This window comes from Syngnathus floridae, chromosome 2 (assembly GCF_059516105.1).
Source record: "Syngnathus floridae isolate MCC-2025c chromosome 2, RoL_Sflo_1.0, whole genome shotgun sequence".
Classification (NCBI taxonomy): Eukaryota; Metazoa; Chordata; class Actinopteri; order Syngnathiformes; family Syngnathidae; genus Syngnathus; species Syngnathus floridae.
This window is the reverse complement of record NC_142414.1, coordinates 27,098,466-27,117,916: the sequence shown is the minus strand read 5'-3', so window position 1 is coordinate 27,117,916 and position 19,451 is coordinate 27,098,466. Positions and strand designations below refer to the sequence as shown.

Genomic DNA, 19,451 nt, shown 5'->3' with positions numbered 1-19,451 from the left:
TCACTTATCATGATTGCAACAAGTCAACTGTCATGATGATACAGAGTTGTTGAGAAAGTTGATCTGCTACCGAGTTGAGCTCATTTCGGTAAATGACTTCCTGGGAGTGTCAATGAACAAGCTCTGGAATTTACTCAATGGAATGTTATGAGGGGAAAAAAAACGGTTGACTTTCTGTTCAATTTTACGCATTGATAAACATGAAGCTGATTTCTTTTTTTTGGATCATTTTCTAAAGTTGCCGCACTGCTTGATTGGGATCCCCCAAAATATGTATTTTCACCAGACACGCAAAAATGGATGGGCACATTGTGGGCCGGCTAACAAACAATTCATTTGTTTTCATCAACTGACAAAAGAGATTTGAAAATGGCGCATGGTCTTGAAGTCTCTAATTGTCCTTGACACACCGGTGTGCCTTAAATGTCGGTGAGATGACGTCAAAGCGGATTCAGGCGTGAGTGATAATCATCATGGTTTCATTCAACGTGTCAAACAACCTTGGAATGGGTGTGTACTTAATTAAGGAAACCAGAGTCCATCCAAATGTAAGTGGCCAGGTGTGTAAGGCGTGTTTTGTACTTCATGAATAATGCTGGCATTGCTCAAAGAAGCCATTAAGTCAGGAGAACATTTCCTTGTAGGCAAGTGCACCACCCTGTTCTTCTCTTGCGCCGGTTGTTTCACTTGTTTCTTTTCCCAACAAACTCACCATTTCACTTATTTTTTTTCAATTGAATTCTCGAGTTCAAAAAGAAATGATCCTTTGCATGTTCGGAATAGGGGATGTGATGAATCCGAGTCAACCTTTTGTGACTTTTTGGAGGCGTATGCAAATAAATTCGCCTTGATTGAACTGCTTTGGTGTTTGTTTAGCAATACGTGTCCAGCTGCGTAAACAAACAACAAAAAAGGTTGAATTTTATTTCATCAAGTGGCTGCGCAAAATAAAATCATCTGGATCCAGATAGAGTTTCTTTAAGCAGATGTAAGGTCTGCTTAAAAAAAAAAAAAGGGATGATTTTATTTCATGCAACAACTTGGCAAAAAAAGTTGAGTTTATTCAAGATCATTTGTTCAATGTAGGAATCCGCAAAAAAATCCTTCGATATAAGTTTGGTTTGTTAAAAGGCCAAAAAGCGACATACGCAAGCAACCTGAGCGGCTCCCCAAAAAAACGAGTCAGATGTGTCACGTGACAAGACAATTGCCGTAGTTAACATTCCAGGGCTGCGTATAAAAAGAGCTTGCTTATTGTCATTCCGCAAGAATCGTCAGTCACCACAGCAAAGGTAACTTCACGCAACTGAATTCATGTGGGACTCATTTTCAACACCACGCATGCGAATTTTGTCAAAGGCACAAAAGACCAAGCTTGTCTTCTTCTGTCTGTCATTGCGCAGATGGCATCCGCTCTTCGCTCCTTGCTCCTCCTTTGCGGGATGTGTGGGCTGTTCGGCAGCATCGTGAGTTCAAATTTGATCCAGTAACCCGAAAGCAAAAAAGAACAAATGTGCTGTTGATCATCGTCAGTGATTTGCCATTTTTTTTCTTCTTCGCAGTCGTGTCAGACAAAGAAAGGTAAGTCGAGAGAGACATCACGCTTGGATTCCTTCCTTGCCTTTCCTTCCTTCCTTCCTTCCTTCCTTCCTTCCTTCCTTCCTCAGGTTGAGTTGTCACCGCCAATTGTGTTGCAGGGTATTGCCCAAAAGGCTGGACTCGGTTGAATGACCGCTGTTTCATCTACCAACACGATGCGAGAAGCTTTGCCGATGCCGAGGTTCGGACGACTTTCACGCAGTCGTTGCGACGTCGTTCAAAGCTAGATGCGTTGATTGAACCTTTTGGGTTTTTTTTTTCTTCCTCATCAGAGCGTCTGCAACATTCTTGGTGGCAATCTGGCTTCCATCCACAGTGATCTGGAAAACCAAGTGGTCATTGAAATAATCCGGGAAGCTGCTGGTACTTTTACAGACACCTGGATTGGCTACCATGATACAATCCTGGTAAGGCCAAACAAAAGTTTGGATCGAATCATGTTGATGGTGTTGAGTCGCAGTATTTGGATACAGTCAACGCCAAAGGGTCCTCCCGACTCACTTTTGTCACGAGCCGAAATCAAAGGAAATCTAAATTGGATTTTTGTCTTGCAGGAGAATGACTTCATTTGGACTGATGGCTCCCCTGATGATTTTGAAGCCTTTGAGACGGGTCAGCCGGATGAAGCAGTCGCACCTGAGGACTGTGTGGACATCGATAGCACAAGTAAATACTTCATTTCCTTTCTTTGTAGCTGTTGAAACCAGAATTCATTTTGGGAGCTTGAATGTGATTTTCCTTTTTACAGATGAGGAGTGGCACGATGACAGCTGCCTTGATCTCAGTCCATATATTTGTGCCAAAAATGTCCATGTCAAGACACACTAACCAGTCCATCATATCTTCTAACACGATGCCTTTCCCACCTTCTGGATGAGAACAAAATACTTCAGGGTCTTATTTTCAGGTCTCTTCACCTTTTTTGTTTTTTTTTTGGCTTCACCTGCATTGTTGACTTGTGATTGATTGGTTGTGGTCAGTCCAGAAGACTTATCACTAATAAATGAAGGAATCTGTCTCTGCATAGGAAATGTGTTTTTTGTTTCTTCAACTTCTTCCAACTTGGTATTCATAATGCAGCTCCAACTGCACAATTCGTTTTTGTTTGACAGGTAATGTCCACTTCCTGTTCAGATTGGGGGAGGGTTAACAATAAACCAGAATAAATCATGGCTTCCTGCAATTATCCCTACAATAAGATTACCCACGGAGTTAAGTCCAGTGGGGAGTACATTAAGATGAGAACATTTTTATACATTAGTATTTTTGTACACGTGCCAACTGATGCACCATGTTAAGTGTTTTGTTTGTATTTATTTTGTATTTGACACCCATCTTAAACAATAACATAATTTATGAATTTATTTGTTGAATAGTCATCATAGAAGCTGGGTTGTTAATAATGCATATATAATAGTAATCAATAATAGTAGTAATCAATGGCACACCCAAGAAGTGACTCAAAGCTAATTTTCCACTGACTGACAAGTTAATCAAGTCCATCTATGACAGCAATGTATTCGTTACAGGCGGAACAATTAGGTGCGAAAACGTGTCTATCCAATGTAGGTCAGCCTTTCATGACTTTTAGCATTTGCTAGCTAATCCATTCGATTCCATATCTTAAAGTCCGTCACTTTAACATAACATCACAGACAACTGTTGTTACATTTCATTGTAAGACGATTGAAACACTAAAAGCACTTTTTAAAGCCGTGAGTATAAAACATGTCATGACCTCAAACTTGAGATCACAAAGGACATGCATGGGCCACGACAAAGACCCTAAAATATCAATCGAATAAATACGTACGGTAGCTTTGAATCAGGGACAAGCAAGATTCGCTTCAAGAATTTGGACAGTGGTTCACCAAACAGAGTTTTGTTACGTTTTTTTAGTGGATTGGTTTTTTTGAGTGGCTTGAGAGACCTGCTTCCCTTTTCTTTGCAACCATACAGACAGGCCTGACTACATCATGAAATCAACGTATTCATAGCCAATGACTCGAATGACTTGAATTCGGGGACCAACTTCTCCGATGGCCGAAGAGTGTTTTTAATCATGAATTGTGTGAATTTGGAAGAGGCTACCGAATGTTACTGGAGTCGGTCGATCAATGACATGTGACATGGGATGCAACATTCCAAGCGTCAACCCAACCCACAGCATAAAAGCCACAGTGCCTTTCATCTCCCGAAGGCACGGAGACCGCAAAGGTGAGATGATGCAAAATGTTCAGACTGCTTTTTTGCCTTTCCTCCGACCACAACATTTTTGCAATTCTGAAACGTGGCCAGCTTTAAACTGGATTTTCGACGACCCAAAACGAATGATAGCGACTCGCTCTGTCATTTCGCAGATGGCTCATCTCCAACTATTGCACCGAGCCAAGCTGTAAGTCGACATATGACGACGCAACTCTTCGTAAATACGTCATTTAGTCTCCGAATGGAACATTGTGCTCGCCCTCCTTAAAAAGTGAGGCGACTCGGTTGGACATGAACCGTCACGTCTTCCAAAATGACGCCAGGGCTCGACCAGATGTACGGAAGACTGAATGTCTGTTGTGAGCTAATAAACCGAGTGCAAGCGTTGAAGAGCTGCTCATTTGCTTCTCTTTATTATTTCCCTTCAGAGCGTCTGCAACGTTCTTGGCGGTAATCTGGTCTCCACCAGTAGCCTCAAGGAACAAGCACCTGTTGATGACGTGATTCACCAGGAGGATGGCTCTCTGTCTTTGGACTCTTTGATTCTATTCCGGTAAAAAAACAACAACCCAAAAAAAAAAAACAATGACGCTACAAAAGTTCGTATTGACACAGAAAAGGAATCCATCCTTCAGACTCAATCTTGTCAGCCAATGAAAGGAAGGAAGTGTAGCGTTATATTTTCACCATCACAGATTTAAGAAATGACGGGTAGGTGTTCTCTAGCGCCACCCAGAGGTTAACACGTGTTAAATATTTACAGCAAAAATTCTAACTTGTCAATTTACTCAGACATCCTTATTTAAAGCCGCAAGTATTCGTTTATATCGTGTACTCCACGCTTACTAAAATGTGACTTTTTGTCGGTACAGCTTACTTTCACCATAATTCGGTGTGGCATTCAGTTGGGGGCAGGTTTCGGTTTTTTGTTGTCGTATTGTGCTTTGTGTCTCTTCACTCACTCGTTGGCAATCAGTGAGAGATTAAAAATGTGCTTCTTACTTCTGCCACACTGGACTGCGATAGAAGAGAGAAGTCGACGACGCCACTGAAGAACAAGACAAAGAGATCATAGAAGAAGGGAGCAAGCGCCATCATGGCCGCCCACCTTTTTTTTTTGCACGACAGCAACAACAAGGGTTTCAAGTTGCATCATTTGGGTGTGGGAGAGGACTCATAATGTCATATTAGAGGCGGAAATCCCCTGTAAAACGGCGCCAACATTCAAACATAAATTTATAAATGATTTTCTAAATCCACATATTTATCACTCTAGCCCCGAGGAATAAAAATGAGAGCCGTCCCCGGGGCGCCCTGTCTCAGAATTCTACAATGGTAGGTCATTACATTCTATTAGTTCACCACTAGATGGGATAGAAAAAAAAAATCCACATTACATTCGAACAAGAATCATTGTAATATAAGAAACAAGCAGATGATTCAAAGAATAAAAGCACTTTTTGAACCCGTGAGCATCAAACAAAAACAGCCACGGCTGCCATGTCCTCAAAGTTGGACGTGGGCCACAACAAAGACCCTCAAATAAAATAACTCAAATAAATACGAACGGTAGGTTTGGATCAGGCACAGGCAAGATTAGGTTCAAGACTTTGGAGAGTGGTTGATTGATTGATGCTTTTTAGTGGATTAGGGTTTTTTTCTGATTTGTGGGCTCAGTTCATGTAAGATGACGAAAGGTGAGTGATATAATGAATCAATCGTGGCTCGATAGACCTGCTTCCATTCTCTTTGCAACCAAGCAAGCCTTCGTCGATAATTACATCAATGCATTCGTAGCCAATGACTCACTTTAATTCTGAAGCAATTTACCCAATGGTAGAAGAGTGTTTTTTAAATCATTAACCGTGTGAATTTGGAAAAGGCATAAATATGCTACTGAATGTTTGCTACTGGACTCGGTCAATGCCATGTGACATGGGGTGCAACATTCTAAGTGTGTCAATCCAACCCAATATTCATTTTAAAATAAGATTTGTTAAACAAATACTATTTATTTATACATTTAAATATTTTTACAAAGAGAATAATTTGAAAAGAAATAGTTTATTTGTATAATATATTTTTTACAAAAAAATACAACAATAATAATCGTATAAAGTGTTTTATATGCTTGTTCCAAAAACACAATACTGTCCATCACATGGAAATAATAGCGAGCTATAAATGATATACAATGACTTGTTGTTCAGCACATCCTTAGTTTTATAAAGCGTAGAAACGACTTTTGACATTTTTTGTTTTAAAATGATTTATATGGGGCTTCCAACCGAGTTTGGTTGTTTTAAAATGATTCATACGTGGCTTCCAACTGAGTTTGGCAATTAAGTCTGATGGGTTGTCAGTTCCCGTAAGTTGAAACAGGACAGCAATTTTGAAAAGGAACACTATGATTTCTCCCACCGAGGGTGTATCTGCATAGATTGACAAACTAAACTCGTTGAACATGTCATATGACATAGCCTACAACATTCCAGACTTCAAACCCAACCTATAAAACGTTTGCCGGTCGTCATTGTCAGCATCCACTCATCTCCAAAGGTACGCAATTCTACACCTGCGTGGGTTTTTCTTTTTTGAATCCTTTCATACGGTAAGACGCCAGCCAAATTGTTATAACGATTCATTCTATTATCTCACAGATGGCTCCTTTGAACCTGTTGTTCGTTCTTTGCGGGATCGTTGCTCTGACCCAAGCGGTAAGTCCAACTGTGGTACGATTTCATAGTTGTGAGCTTTTACTTTCTTAATTGAACACCGTGCTCTTCTTCTTTGTAGTCCAGGCATGAAGGACACGAAAAAAACGGTTGGTAGCCGTGATTAAATCCGACACGCATTTAACATTTGGACTGAACGGTTTGATGTCAAACAACTGTGTTGTAGACGGTAACTGTCCCAAAGGCTGGACTCAGTTGGACGCGTACTGTTACATCTATCAACATGATCCCAGGTCCTTCTCTGATGCAGAGGTACGTAAGACTTTCACATAGGAAACGACGGAGTCATTATGAAATCAAATGAAAACGAAGCGCAAGTGCTGAAACGACTTTTTCATCAGAGCGTCTGCAACGTTCTCGGCGGGAATCTGGTCTCCATCAACAGCCTCAAGGAACACGCCCTTGTTGTTGAGCTGATTCGAGAGGGGGCTGGTTCTGTCGTAGACACCTGGATTGGACTCCATGATGCCATTCTGGTGAGCTATCTTCTCATTGAATCGCGTCACGCTAGCTTTTCAGCGACTGTCAGTGATTTGTTACTCAAATGTATGATTTGGCCTTACAGGAGAACGACTTCGTTTGGACCGATGGCGAAACTGTTAATTTCAGAAATTTTGGTGTTGACCAGCCCGACAACGCTGGAGGAGTTGAAGACTGTGTCGAGATTGAGGCCGATGGTTTGTATGCTTAAGAATATTGCAAGCGGTTGATCAAATATGGTTTTGTTTTGTTTTTTTTAACCACATGCTTGAAAGTGGCATATTGCAAGCGGTGAATCTGGACGGTGGATCAAATATCGATTGAAAGTGGCCTACTTGACCGTGGTTTGTGTTTTCTTGCAGACTCTCTGTGGGATGATGACGAGTGCACGGATCCAAACCCGTTTGTTTGCATCAGACCCGTGAACAAAAAACAATGCCATTAGGCGGCCATCTTGGCATCATATCATCTTGAATAATGTCTTTTCAACTTTGGGCTAGTTTCTATGGCGTTCTTCAGTGTTCATCAGACAGCCATTCATTTCTTAATGATTGCCGTCAATGAAACCTATTTGGATGGATACCGCAGCTTTTCAATAAATTCCATTTTCTGAGCATAAACATACATATGTTTGAGTGTTATTCCTTCCCTCCAATCTTCGCACCGATATGATGATATTTAATCATCGAATGGTAGTCAAAAGCCCATTTGTAACTTTTGTTGTTTTATTCGGCAGCAATGCAAATGGACCGTAAAATGTTATGTTGATTGTAATTGTCATTAAATATTGCTTTGAAATATAAGATAGAATCAAATAAAAGATAGAATGTAGAATAGCTTTAAAATATGGTGTGTACTTTAGCTGGTCAGTCAAGTTTCCAATGATTTTATTTGATGTATTATTATATACATAAACTATACATTCTACGTTTCTGTCTAACATTATCTTTTGATTTTTATGTAGTTATTTATGGTCTGCACCTAGCGCACACAAGATCGGTGTTTGTTTCTCAAGGGTGGGGGAAAAAAATAAATAAAAAATCGAAACTCCGCCTCGAGAGCGCCATATGTATGCAAATAACACATACAGGGAGAGCAACACATCTATAGGTAATTTCAGCGGCTCTCTTTGTTCCAAAACAAGTTTGTCAAAGATGATTGAAATGTTCATTTGGCTGATTAATGTTTTGGGTAAAAGCCAGATATTTGAAAGCACCATCCCAAACACGCCTTTCAGTACAATGTACATTTAGCATGATTATCAGACTTTATGTTCCATATTTTTCATCCTTTGATTTTTTTCTTTTTTTTTTTTTTTTTTAACAGCCACCGATAGTGTAGTGTAAATGCTGGAGAGTCACAATTTTTCATGAGTGCTACTGGGACCACGCACTTCCTAACCAGACTTGAAATGCTATTTGAAATATGTGCAATCTCTGTCGCTTACTCACAGTCCTCTCCTCTAAATTCGCACCATCGTTTTGGTCTACAGCACTCGCGGAGAGCGATGGTTTGCTCAATTGGAATCCACCTGAAAGCCGATCGCTTCCGTTGGGCCATTTTCTCTCACTTCCGGACTTCTACCTCCATAACTCCATTGTTCTCCCATTTGGGTTGGGTTTACAGTTTACATCACCTCGCTATGAGCCAATAAGTGCAACTCTGCCATCAAGTGGTCGGAGTTAACCACTACAAGTTTCTATAGATTTATAGAAAATAGTTTAAAGTGGAGAAGTGGCCGGGAATCGTATCTACCCATGAATAAAATGAAGCTAAGTTGACGAGAATACTCGTTCACGGGATCCTATGTCATTCATGTCAATGACGAGTCTTCTCGTCGCTGGCATACAAACTCTTGAATCTTGAATTTCTCATAGTACACTTCTCATTGTTCACTTCTATGATATTAGGTATTATATCTAGGAGGACCACGTAACAATAATTGAATTGTGTGTGAGTGTGAAAAACATGTTTTTCGAGATACCTGGAACACGAAAAGATAATATCATTTTATTATGACAATATTTATAAATAAAAAAAAAATAACCTCACCAAGTCATTTTTTCCCCACCTATAGTATATCTAAGGGTTAAAACTAGGGTCAGGGTTTCAAACTAGGGTTAGGATTTAAAACTAAAGTTTCAAACTAGGGTTAGGGTTTTGAACTAGGGTTTCAAACTGGGGTTAGGATTTCAAACTAGGGTTAGGATTTAAAACTAAAGTTTCAAACTAGGGTTAGGGTTTTGAACTAGGGTTTCAAACTGGGGTTAGGATTTCAAACTAGGGTTAGGATTTCAAGCAAGGGTTAGGGTTCAAAGCGAGGTTTTAAACTGGGTTTACAACTCGGGTTAGGGTTTCAAACTAGGGTTAGGGCAGTGCTTCTCAAATAGTGGGGCGTTGCGATACCAAGGGGGGGGGGGGGGGGGGCGTGTGACACCAGGGAACATGCTTTTCTTTTGGCTGTACTAGATTCAAGGGTAATTAGACATCCACTGCAGTAGGTGGGAGTGGCGGTATCACTGGAAGAGTGTGCGCAAGGAGTAGTCGCGCTACAGTGTAGAGCGCGCGGAACATACGCACAGGCGGCACAGATACGGTCATGCTGCCTCATTTTGAGCACAAATTGTTTGATTCATTTTTGTTTTCTAGGTTCAAATCTTTCATATATTGTGCTCCTGAGTTAATGGTGCTGATTACTTTGAATTGAATATTATTTATTGCTGTTATTTAATTGAATATTATGTATGTTTATTTATTGTATTTTTTCCAGCATACATTGGCAGTTGGTCAAGAATGTTTATAGTTTAAATAATTATCATTTATTTTTAATTTCAGGCAAAGGGATGCACATTGATTCTGTTCTGCTACAGACTAAAAAACAATGTTATTAATAGTTATTCTTGATTGTAGGTTGATCTTTCTTTTTTATTTATATTTTGTTTTCTTTAATGTTAATAACATGGGGGGCACAAAATGTTTTCTTCTTCCGAGGGAGGGGGGGCATCACAGAAAATTATTGAGAAGCACTGGGTTAAGGTTTCAAACTAGGGTTCGGGTTTCAAACTCGGGTTAGAGTTTCAAACTAGGGTTTCAAACTAACGTTAAGGTTTCAAACTACGGTTAGGGTTTCTATAGAAAATGCATGTGGGTCATTTTTGACCCACTTTTGGAAGTTTGGGGTCAAAATACAAAAACTACCATTTCTTAAAATGCATTAAAGGTATAAATAAAGGGAAGTTAAAAATGTAAATGCCATTATGTCAAAAACATGTTTTTGGAGGAATATGAAAAGATAACAACTTTTTGTTATAAAGATATTTCAAAAAAACAACCTCACCAGGTCATGTTTGACCCACTTATGCAACTAAGGGTTAACCACCATTTTCAAATGAATGCTTTTTCAAATGTTTTGAGTAGCGTGTGATGTGCATAAAGCGCCATATAAGGCTTCTGCAATTTCTATTTCTTTTCTGGCTTTCTTTCTAATTACTCAGAAAATAGTGGTATTGCTCAACAAGCCACTGTGGTCCATCTCCGGTGTCATGGTTCACTTGGCTGACTTCCGCCCAGCCCACGTGATTTCAGTTCCCACGCATTGACTCGGAGAACGTGCGCGCAACAATTAAGGTGGCGTGATTGACGGGCGACCAGTTCAGGTTTGAGTCTACCTTCAGCCAGCCAAAACGGGATAAGTGAGATTGAAAATGGGTGATGGATATTATTATTTTAGCAAGTTGATTAAACAAATGTTTCTTTTGGTCTGGTAAGGGATGTGCCAACTTACACGCACTCAACTTGTCTGTCGTGTTACGTGACATAACTGACATTCCATGACGCAATTAAAAGAGGCTGAAGATTGGTCCCTGGTAACGTGTTTGATGCAATCCAACATCACCACATTCTCGGCTCTCCTAACAAATTGTCAATTTCAAATTGCCATTAAATAAATTTGTACCAGTGCTAATTGGACCAACAAAGACAACAATACTAACATACACCATAAGAAAAAGTAAAACCTTGTAAAAAAAATAAATAATGAAAACATCTGATTGAACAGGGATGAAAACTCTTTTTGTGTTCACTGAAACCATAGGCGCTTTTACGGGGTGGCAAGGGGTGGAAACGGCCACCCCAACCAAATGTTTTGCCACTCCGCTGGCAAATAATCTATCGATACTAAAGTCAAAATAGTACAATAGTCTATGCAGACATTCTGGTTGCAGTTTCAAGGATTGATAACAAAGTCAAAGTCAGTCAGCTTTATTGTCAATTTCTCCACATGCCAAAGACACACAAAGAAACCGAAATTTCGTTCCCCCCTATCCCACGGTGACAAGACATGGCCCACAACAGACAAACAAGTAAACAAGTATAACAACAGCGTGCTGAATAAATAATGAATAAATAACACAACAAATAAATATATAAGAGCAAAAAAAAAAAGAAAAAAAAGAGTGATGAAAAGCAATCAACATTCCGGCCAAGTGAATGATGGACAGGTTGGATATTGCAGATTCCAAACAATCATCAGAGGTGGTTTGCACAACCACGGCGACAGCAGAAGGGAGGAAAGCCAAGCGTCGTCACGCTAATGCCCACGAGAGAGAGACCTGGTCATAGCTGTCTATTGATCGTTGCGGTGTGGTAGTATCTTAATGAAGGCCCTGACGCTGCCAGGTCCCAATTGGAAGTCTTGAATAAAAAGATAAACATGGGAGAAGAGACCAGCAACATGCGCACGCTCAAGATGTCATTTTTGGAAGGCGACTGCTTCGAGTAGGTGAAGAAAATCACGTTTTTTTTTCTATCACCATCCAGCCTTGCCCGGTGGCCATTCCAGAGAGTCACTGGAACGGAAAGAAAAGATACTACAGACCCCAAAATAAAAATAGCTTTAACCTAGATTCCCAAATAAATCAATTCAACTCAATTCACAGAAAAAAAAAATGGAGACATCTGCTTTTTACGTTTGAACTCTGGATAAGGTGAGAAGTGTAAACCAATCTGGTCTTGTAGAGATAATCAGGAGGCGTTGACCGTCTTGAGTCATCTTTAATTTGGGCTTTGCAGACAACACGTCCATAGTGACAAGACTGACTGAACGCTATCTGACACCTCGCTCGAAAAACACCTCAGCTGTGCTGTTAAGCCATACTGTACTTATGGGGCTAATTAAAGGTCTTTTGCGTCACGACAGACTGTCTCATTTTCTTCAAAAACAAGTTTGGCAAGGATGTTTGGCATTTTTACTGTAATTGCCTTGTTTGGGTGCGGAATTGGACAAAAGCCAGGTACTGACGCGTGAGGACATTCCGAATGGACCGAGCAAAACGAGTTCTTGTGTACAGTGACCGTTCTGGCGTTACTTTTTATGTTGCATATTTTTGTATTGTTTTAAAAGCCACTGGTGATGTCCACTCACCTGATTTGTGTAAAGAATGGGCTGATCTTGGCCAAGGTGGACATCAGCTCCCCATGAACATGAACAAAATAGCCGATACAGAAAACTGACATTCATCCGTTCAAAGCGCTTTTTCCTCGTTGGGGGTCGTGCTATGGCCTACGTTTGGGTCAATATCTATATACTATTTAAGGAAAATATGACACATTTTTCAATGAGGTTTTAGAAACTGACTAAACTTGTCTGACGTGTCATGTGACTCAGGGTATGACATTCCATCACTGTCAAGCCAAAGCATAAAACCTTTCCTGCGAGACATCCTCAGCATCACTCGTCAAGACTGCGAAGGTAAGCATACACTCAATTTGACGTCCTGCCTTTTTCCCCGCGCACGTTGATTTCTATAAAGCCAGTTGAAAACGTTTTTTAGGAAACCACGCAAATCCAAATCAATAGAAAGAAACGCTGAAAATTCATCCTTATTATCACACAGATGTCTCGTCTACACCCGTTGCTGGTCTTTTGCGGGATCGTCGCACTGTCCCAAGCTGTAAGTCTGCTGTACGACCACAGGACTCTCCTCGATACTTTTGTTTTGGCTCTCTAAACTGAACATTGTGCTCTTCTTCTTCTTCATGGTCTTCACATAAGTGTAGACAACCAAAAAGTAGGTAGCGAGCTGTATTCAAAATCTTGCTTCCATTTGACAACAGAAATCATTTGACGGCCAACATTTATGTTGCAGTTACTGACTGTCCTTCAGGATGGACTCAGTTGGACCAAAATTGTTACATCTACCAATACGAGCCCAGGAGCTTCGTAGATGCCGAGGTACGGAAGACTTTCACACAGTTTTCTGCCGGTTGACATTCCGGAGTTGATCAACTTAACGGCTTCAATCATTTCTCTTTATTTTCTTTTTTTTTCTTTCAGAGCGTCTGCAACCTTCTCGGCGGGAATTTGGTCTCCATCGGCAGCGCCAAGGAAAATGCCGTCGTTATTGAGCTGATTCGAGAGGGGGCTGGTACTATGGTGGACACCTGGATTGGACTCCATGATGCCATTCTGGTGAGATACCTTCTCGTTGAATCATTTGCGTTCACTCGGTGTGCTTTGACAAATATGTCGCCCGCAGCCGATTTTGTCAAGGAACGGTGGTTGTCCGGTAGATCGACATAGTAGAGGTTGAATATTGGATGGAAACTGATGTCAGTCTATTCCAATATCATAACAAGCTCAATTATTGCCAAATATGTCTTTGTCTCGTGTGTTCTCAGGCTTTCCTTTGAAATGAAATATCACTTTATCTTACAGGAAGATGACTTTGTATGGACCGATGGCAAAATAGTTGATTTCAGAAATTTTGGTCCTAACCAACCCGACAACAATGCAGGAAACGAAGACTGTGTAGAGATTGAGGCAACTGGTTTGTATGCTTACAAATTCTAACATGGTAACAAAATAGCCATTTTTGTATATAGATGATTTAAAATATATTCTATAAATAGGTCATATAGTCTATAAATCTATTATTATATTTGCATATTTAAAAGAAGCATATAGCACACGTGACCCTCGTTTGTGTGTTTTCTCTAGCGGACACGTTGTGGAATGATGACACCTGCACGGAAGAAAACTCGTTTGTTTGCATCAAGCCTGCGCTGAAAAAATGCAGCCATTAACCAGCCATCTTCTTTAATAATATACTTTCTGACTCAAGCTAACTACGACATAATCATAGCCGTGGAATCCTTCATGTTCATTACAGAATCGTTCACTTTTTAACGATTGCCATCACGTCATCTTATTTGAACGGCTAACTTAGCTTTTCAATGAATAAAAACCAAAAATGTCTGTGTACAAAAATATATTTGGCACTCATCACTGTATCTTTATACAGACACTGGACGGACGGATGGCAATTGTAAATGTCAATACTGCCCAAGACCTACAAAATGGATTGATGCCGAGCGAGTGGCATACATACTCTAATACGCTGGGTGGCGCTATTCCCTACAAAATGGATAGATGCCGAGCGAGTGGCGAACATACTCGAATACGCTGGGTGGCGCCATTCCCTAATACGTTGGTGTGAATACATTATTTATATATATATTAAAAAAAAAGAAGAAACCGCATCTACTACACATGACTCCTTCCAGGGTGTATTTATTCATTTAATTTTGCCACTTTCGGTCCTCAATACAAATCAAATCATACTTCAGTAATAACGTTTGCCTGAAGTCCTGCGGCATTACGTAATAATGGCTGCGTTGAAATAAAACGCATGCAATTTGTTGCCTCCATTATTTATTTATTTCTTTTTTATGTTGTGACAGCCAGCGACATATTTTAGTGTACCTGGAAGGAGCTGAGGTGTTTGGAAGGAATGCTGTACAGTCCTGTTGTTATGGTTCCAAAGTGCCAAAAGAGAGTCGAAGAAGAACTACTTGTAGCCCTAGTTTGAGGGTTTGGCAGAGAAAGTAATACAAAAAGGAAGCTCAACTGCAGATTTGTTTTAGTGGAGTGTTTTTTGGTTGTTGTTGCTTTTAGTTTTGTTTTCTTCAGAATTTGGTCATTTTATATTTGTAGTCGTTCGATGAGGTGGCATGAAGCATTGTGGAAACGGTGTTGATACTGTTGCTCCACCTGCTGGATCTTACACAAGCAACCTATATTAAACGTCAAAATCAGAACCAAAGTGTTTTGAACATGAGAGGGATGTTTCAAGAAACAATTTATCGCTAGCTGACGTGACGTCAGAGTAAAAGAGGGTCTGTAGGCTAATTAGTAGTGATGTACATTCCATTTATTTTAAGTGAACGGAATCTTTAGAATCAATTAACTCAAAAGATTCGTTCAAAAGAATCGGTCACTGAATCGTTCGCCCCCCCCCCCCCTCCCCATACACTGATCCGTTGTTGGATGGGAAAGCCAAATCGCAAATCTACATTCTGGCTTACATACTTCACGTTCATTCACTAAACTGTTCACGTCAGGAGACGCAACACGTTCACCGACTGATCCGTTGATGCACGGGAAGGCAGTTCACTCACTGACTCGTTCGCTACGGGAAAGTCAGCACTCGTTCACTCACTGATCCGTTCAGTTGGTGAACGGGAAATGCAATTCACCGACTCGTTCGTGAACGGAAAGTTACGTCATTTTTCTTCTTCGTTTTGTTTTACGGCGAGGTGGCACCAGCTTCAATGCGCATTCACGACACCGACGGTGTGGGATAAGTTACGTTATTACATGTTGGTTGAAGTCATATGAACCGAAAAAAGATTCACTGAAAAGATTCGTTCTTTTGAATGAAGCGTTCACTCGCAAGCCAACACTACTAATTAGTCTAACTTTATAGCTCTTGTCATTTCTGCTTAGACAGTAATGATGTAAATGACAGGACACACCTTAGTTCAACATGCATGTGCAATGGAAGATTCTTTCCAATCTTTTCCGAAAGTGTCACCATTGACGTACAGGCCAAGTGCCATCATTTTTCAAGTTTTTTTCTTGACGCGAGTCAAATCCATGTTCTTTTTTGGGTTTTATTTGTGCTGTTTTTTGTTTTTTTTGGGGGGGGGGGGAACATTTTTTTTCTATGACTTAAATCACGGGAAGTTTTCACCATTTTGCTTGAACGCTCTTCATTCGAAAAGCAATAGTGGACTTTCTTTTGTCAAAAATAAGCTTGTTATATTTTCCAACCTCCGCAGATGACAACATGAGGGAAAGAGAACGTGTAAACAGAGAAATCAACCCATCCACAGCTGAGATCTTCATAGATTGACTGATTGAGATATTTAAGACTTGAAAAAAAGGAAAATGGAGGATGACCCAAACTTTAGTAAACAAGATATTCTCCAATCATGCTCTTGTTCAATAAATTTGTTTAATGCTGTCCGCTACAAAAATGATTCAATTCAAACATTCTACGTCTCGTAAGGGAAAAAAACCACAAAGCACAAAGGTGCTTTGCTATAATTACCTCAGTAGTGTTTTTGTTGTTCTTTCGCAATACAAAGGGCATGTCATTATTTGATGAGTCAAAAGGATAAAGCACTTCCTACACCACTGACGACACTAATACGTAGTTGGATGGTATGCTACAAGTCCAGTTGTTAGCCATGCTTTCCACTTATTAGTGGCACTCTTTTGAAAATGCCATTTAACCTCAGGGCGACTGGCAGGAACGTTTAAGAGGGCAATCGTCCAAAACTTTACCTCACTCACTTGCTGTTTTGCTGATTTTCTTTTTTTTTTTAGGGTGTCTAACTCCAACGGCATGGCTCGGCTTCAACTAAACCGAGAAATCTACCGGAACACATCTCAAGCTCACCGCTTTACTGTGTCCGTCGTTTCCAGATATTGAAGGAACTGAACCATCAACGAAACGAAGTTCTCTATACTGACAAAAGATTTCTGAAACGCTCGTCCTTGAACAAGCAGAACTTTGCGCACAATTGTGAGAACACTGCTTGACAAAAGGGATTTCACCAGGCATTTCTTTGAGGTTCTGACGCTGGGGGGACGGTGTAATAAATCATGTGGCTTGATGCATTCAACGAAGGAACATTTTGATTTCTCGGAGCTGTTTGGACTACAAAAGTCTCTCAGTGTTGGGGAGCCTGAGGACTGTATAAGGGGTTGGCTCGGAAGGTTATGCTCTTTTCGCCCTCGGGTGTCGCTCAGAACAGGGAAGACGTGCTTCAGTTTGGTTGCTTTCATGAATTATCGTGTGTGTGAGTGATTCTTGGGAGAGTGTGTGGATTGTGTGAAGGGTGTGGTTGTGCAACAGACAGAAATACAGCACGTAAATCACAACGCTCGACCTCTGACGTCACACAACACTGGTAGACAGCACACACGACATAACTGACTGGACGTAAGTGTTCCAATATACTAAAATAAGCAGAAATGAAATACTCTAGACAACACACCAAACATAAGTCATCAAGACAAACAAATACATTTGCTGGGGACCATTAGTGGCCGTGGCGCTGCGTAATGGCTGTCGATGCTAGGCTAACTGTCACTCAAACGGCACGCGCACGAAACAAATCGCGATCAGACAAACGGCACAACAGTGGGCAGTAGTAACAATGAAATGGATATACTCACTTTGGGTCAAAGACGCACACGATCACAGCAACACGCTCAGTCGATACCAGCAAGTTCGAACTCCCGTTTGTAACTTACCGCTGCGCCCAAGCTGCAACCATCGCGATTAGATGAGGTAACTCACGCGAGACTTAAGGCGGGGTGACGTAACTTTCCAACATTCAACACCAAATACATATTGATTTTCAGCATCAACATAGGAACCTTTCTAACACTCAGCGTAATAAAGATGGCGGCTTTGCGAAACCGTTTGGCCTAACCCACCTTGTTTGGTAGTCCCGCCTCAAAGGATGTGACGTCATACAGTGGACCTTTTTTGCGCCACGGACCGATTACGTATCAGAAATATTTTCGCGGACCGGCCTTAATGTAAATAAATAATACATTTATATGAATAAATAAATAATACATTTATAATAAATGTACAAATATGAGGAAATAAAATGATACAAGTGGCATGAAAACAAGTATAAACGACATATAAATAAAACTCACCATTACGTTGAATTAGTGGGAGCGCTGAGCTTGTTTCTCCGAAACGAGCCGGCGGAATCGGAGACACCCGAAGTGGTTAAGGTCTGTCTTTGAATGCACAATGCACTTTTGAAGGCTTCATTGCCTCGTTAGCTATAGCCTGTCGCCAGTCGCCACATATTGGACAGAGTGGGCTTACTTGGCGCGTCAGTCACCGTGGCGATAAATAAGTCCATATTTGTAGTCGGACTTTCTTTTAGATGCAGCTTTCTTTTTCTTAGAAGTGGTAGCCTCTTCTTCTTCTTCCGTGTCCTCATTGGGCTTTTTTCTCTTTCCAAACATCTCTGTTTCTTGCTCATTTTTGCTTGCTTCGCGGGCTCGACTGAGGTGACATGTCACGTGACCGAGACGAGCGTCTTGACCTGAACCGACGGATGTCATTGGGAGAGTATCGCCAATATTTTTCAAAATAAATTCTTACTCATTTTTGCTAGCTTTGCGGGCTCGACTGGGGAAACATGTCACGTGACCGGGACGAGCGTCTTGACCTGAATTAATTGATCGTCGATAAAAAAATTTTTTAAAAAAAAATCCCGTGCGGCTTGGCAGCCCAAGTGACCCGCGGCCCGGTGGTTGGGGACCACTGACGTAATAGACAAAAAATACGGAATAGAAAATGGAGAAAACTGAACGGAGTAAAAAAAATAGCCCCCCAAACAGATCATAAAAGTATCTCTGGAACACCTGGAGGGATAGATGACACTTTTCTACGATCTTGGTGACTCCTAGTGCACAATAAAACGAATATAAAAGCAAAAAAAGTGGATTTTCCATGATAATGATCATTTTTTACGCATTGACGCGGCCAACAGTCTTTTGGGTTTGGGAAGGGTCATAATAAATAATAAATAAATGACTGTGTGCAACCTCTTTCAACAACATTCAAACATCTTAATGACTGTGTAGGTACTTACGAGCTTTTGCGATTTCTCATTGAATGGACAGAGTTCAAAAAGTAATTAAACGTGATTGTTGTCACTGCTAACTTCAGAGCATCTGCCTACCTTAGTAGGAAATAGTTTTTGTCTTTGAAGCTGTGACAACTGATTTGAAAATTGTTGACGTCTGTCACTGAGACTCACGCAACCAGCTAGTTACTATGTAAACAGAACATTGGCTGCCATTCATACAGGAATTTGTGACCATAGTTCACGCTAAGAGTCATAAGGTTGGTAGAAAGTGTACATCGTGTTTTTTCTCTTATTGGATTTGGGGCGAGGCTTAGGGTGGTATTTCTATATTTAAAAAATATAGAAAAATCCAATTGAATCTTTTTATAATCAAATCAACGAAAATGTATATAATTCAAAATAAAAGTTTCAAATTAAGAACAATAAAAATAAATCGACGTAAATGCAAGCATGTGACAC

At 40.5% G+C, this 19,451-nt stretch overlaps 4 protein-coding genes and 1 long non-coding RNA gene across 5 annotated transcripts; 4 read left to right on the top strand and 1 right to left on the bottom strand.

Moving 5' to 3' along the window:
* The first annotated feature begins 1,223 nt into the window (after positions 1-1,223).
* Positions 1,224-2,630, top strand: LOC148402963 (galactose-specific lectin nattectin-like). Its single transcript, XM_088369697.1, has 7 exons — positions 1,224-1,292; positions 1,404-1,466; positions 1,563-1,581; positions 1,698-1,780; positions 1,872-2,006; positions 2,154-2,265; positions 2,348-2,630. The coding sequence occupies exons 2-7, from the start codon at positions 1,404-1,406 to the stop codon at positions 2,425-2,427; spliced, it is 492 nt and encodes a 163-aa protein (XP_088225823.1). The 5' UTR covers positions 1,224-1,292; the 3' UTR covers positions 2,428-2,630.
* A 787-nt stretch (positions 2,631-3,417) lies between these two features.
* On the top strand, positions 3,418-6,124 carry LOC148402962 (uncharacterized). Its single transcript, XM_088369702.1, has 4 exons — positions 3,418-3,816; positions 3,960-3,994; positions 4,236-4,360; positions 4,834-6,124. Exons 1-4 carry the CDS (start codon positions 3,717-3,719, stop codon positions 4,880-4,882), a joined length of 309 nt encoding a protein of 102 aa, XP_088225828.1. The 5' UTR covers positions 3,418-3,716; the 3' UTR covers positions 4,883-6,124.
* Positions 6,125-6,274: 150 nt separating this feature from the next.
* Positions 6,275-7,646, top strand: LOC148402961 (galactose-specific lectin nattectin-like). The gene is made up of 7 exons (XM_088369696.1): positions 6,275-6,366; positions 6,468-6,524; positions 6,604-6,631; positions 6,709-6,794; positions 6,884-7,018; positions 7,108-7,219; positions 7,385-7,646. The coding sequence occupies exons 2-7, from the start codon at positions 6,468-6,470 to the stop codon at positions 7,465-7,467; spliced, it is 501 nt and encodes a 166-aa protein (XP_088225822.1). The 5' UTR covers positions 6,275-6,366; the 3' UTR covers positions 7,468-7,646.
* On the bottom strand, positions 7,481-18,032 carry LOC148402959 (uncharacterized). Its single transcript, XR_015857240.1, has 2 exons — positions 17,548-18,032; positions 7,481-11,869 (listed from the first exon to the last, which is right to left on the bottom strand). It is a non-coding gene; the product is annotated as an uncharacterized LOC148402959 (long non-coding RNA).
* LOC148402960 (C-type lectin LmsL-like) lies at positions 12,724-14,291 on the top strand. The gene is made up of 7 exons (XM_088369700.1): positions 12,724-12,771; positions 12,917-12,973; positions 13,075-13,090; positions 13,169-13,254; positions 13,357-13,491; positions 13,738-13,849; positions 14,020-14,291. The coding sequence occupies exons 2-7, from the start codon at positions 12,917-12,919 to the stop codon at positions 14,103-14,105; spliced, it is 492 nt and encodes a 163-aa protein (XP_088225826.1). The 5' UTR covers positions 12,724-12,771; the 3' UTR covers positions 14,106-14,291.
* Positions 18,033-19,451: the final 1,419 nt, after the last annotated feature.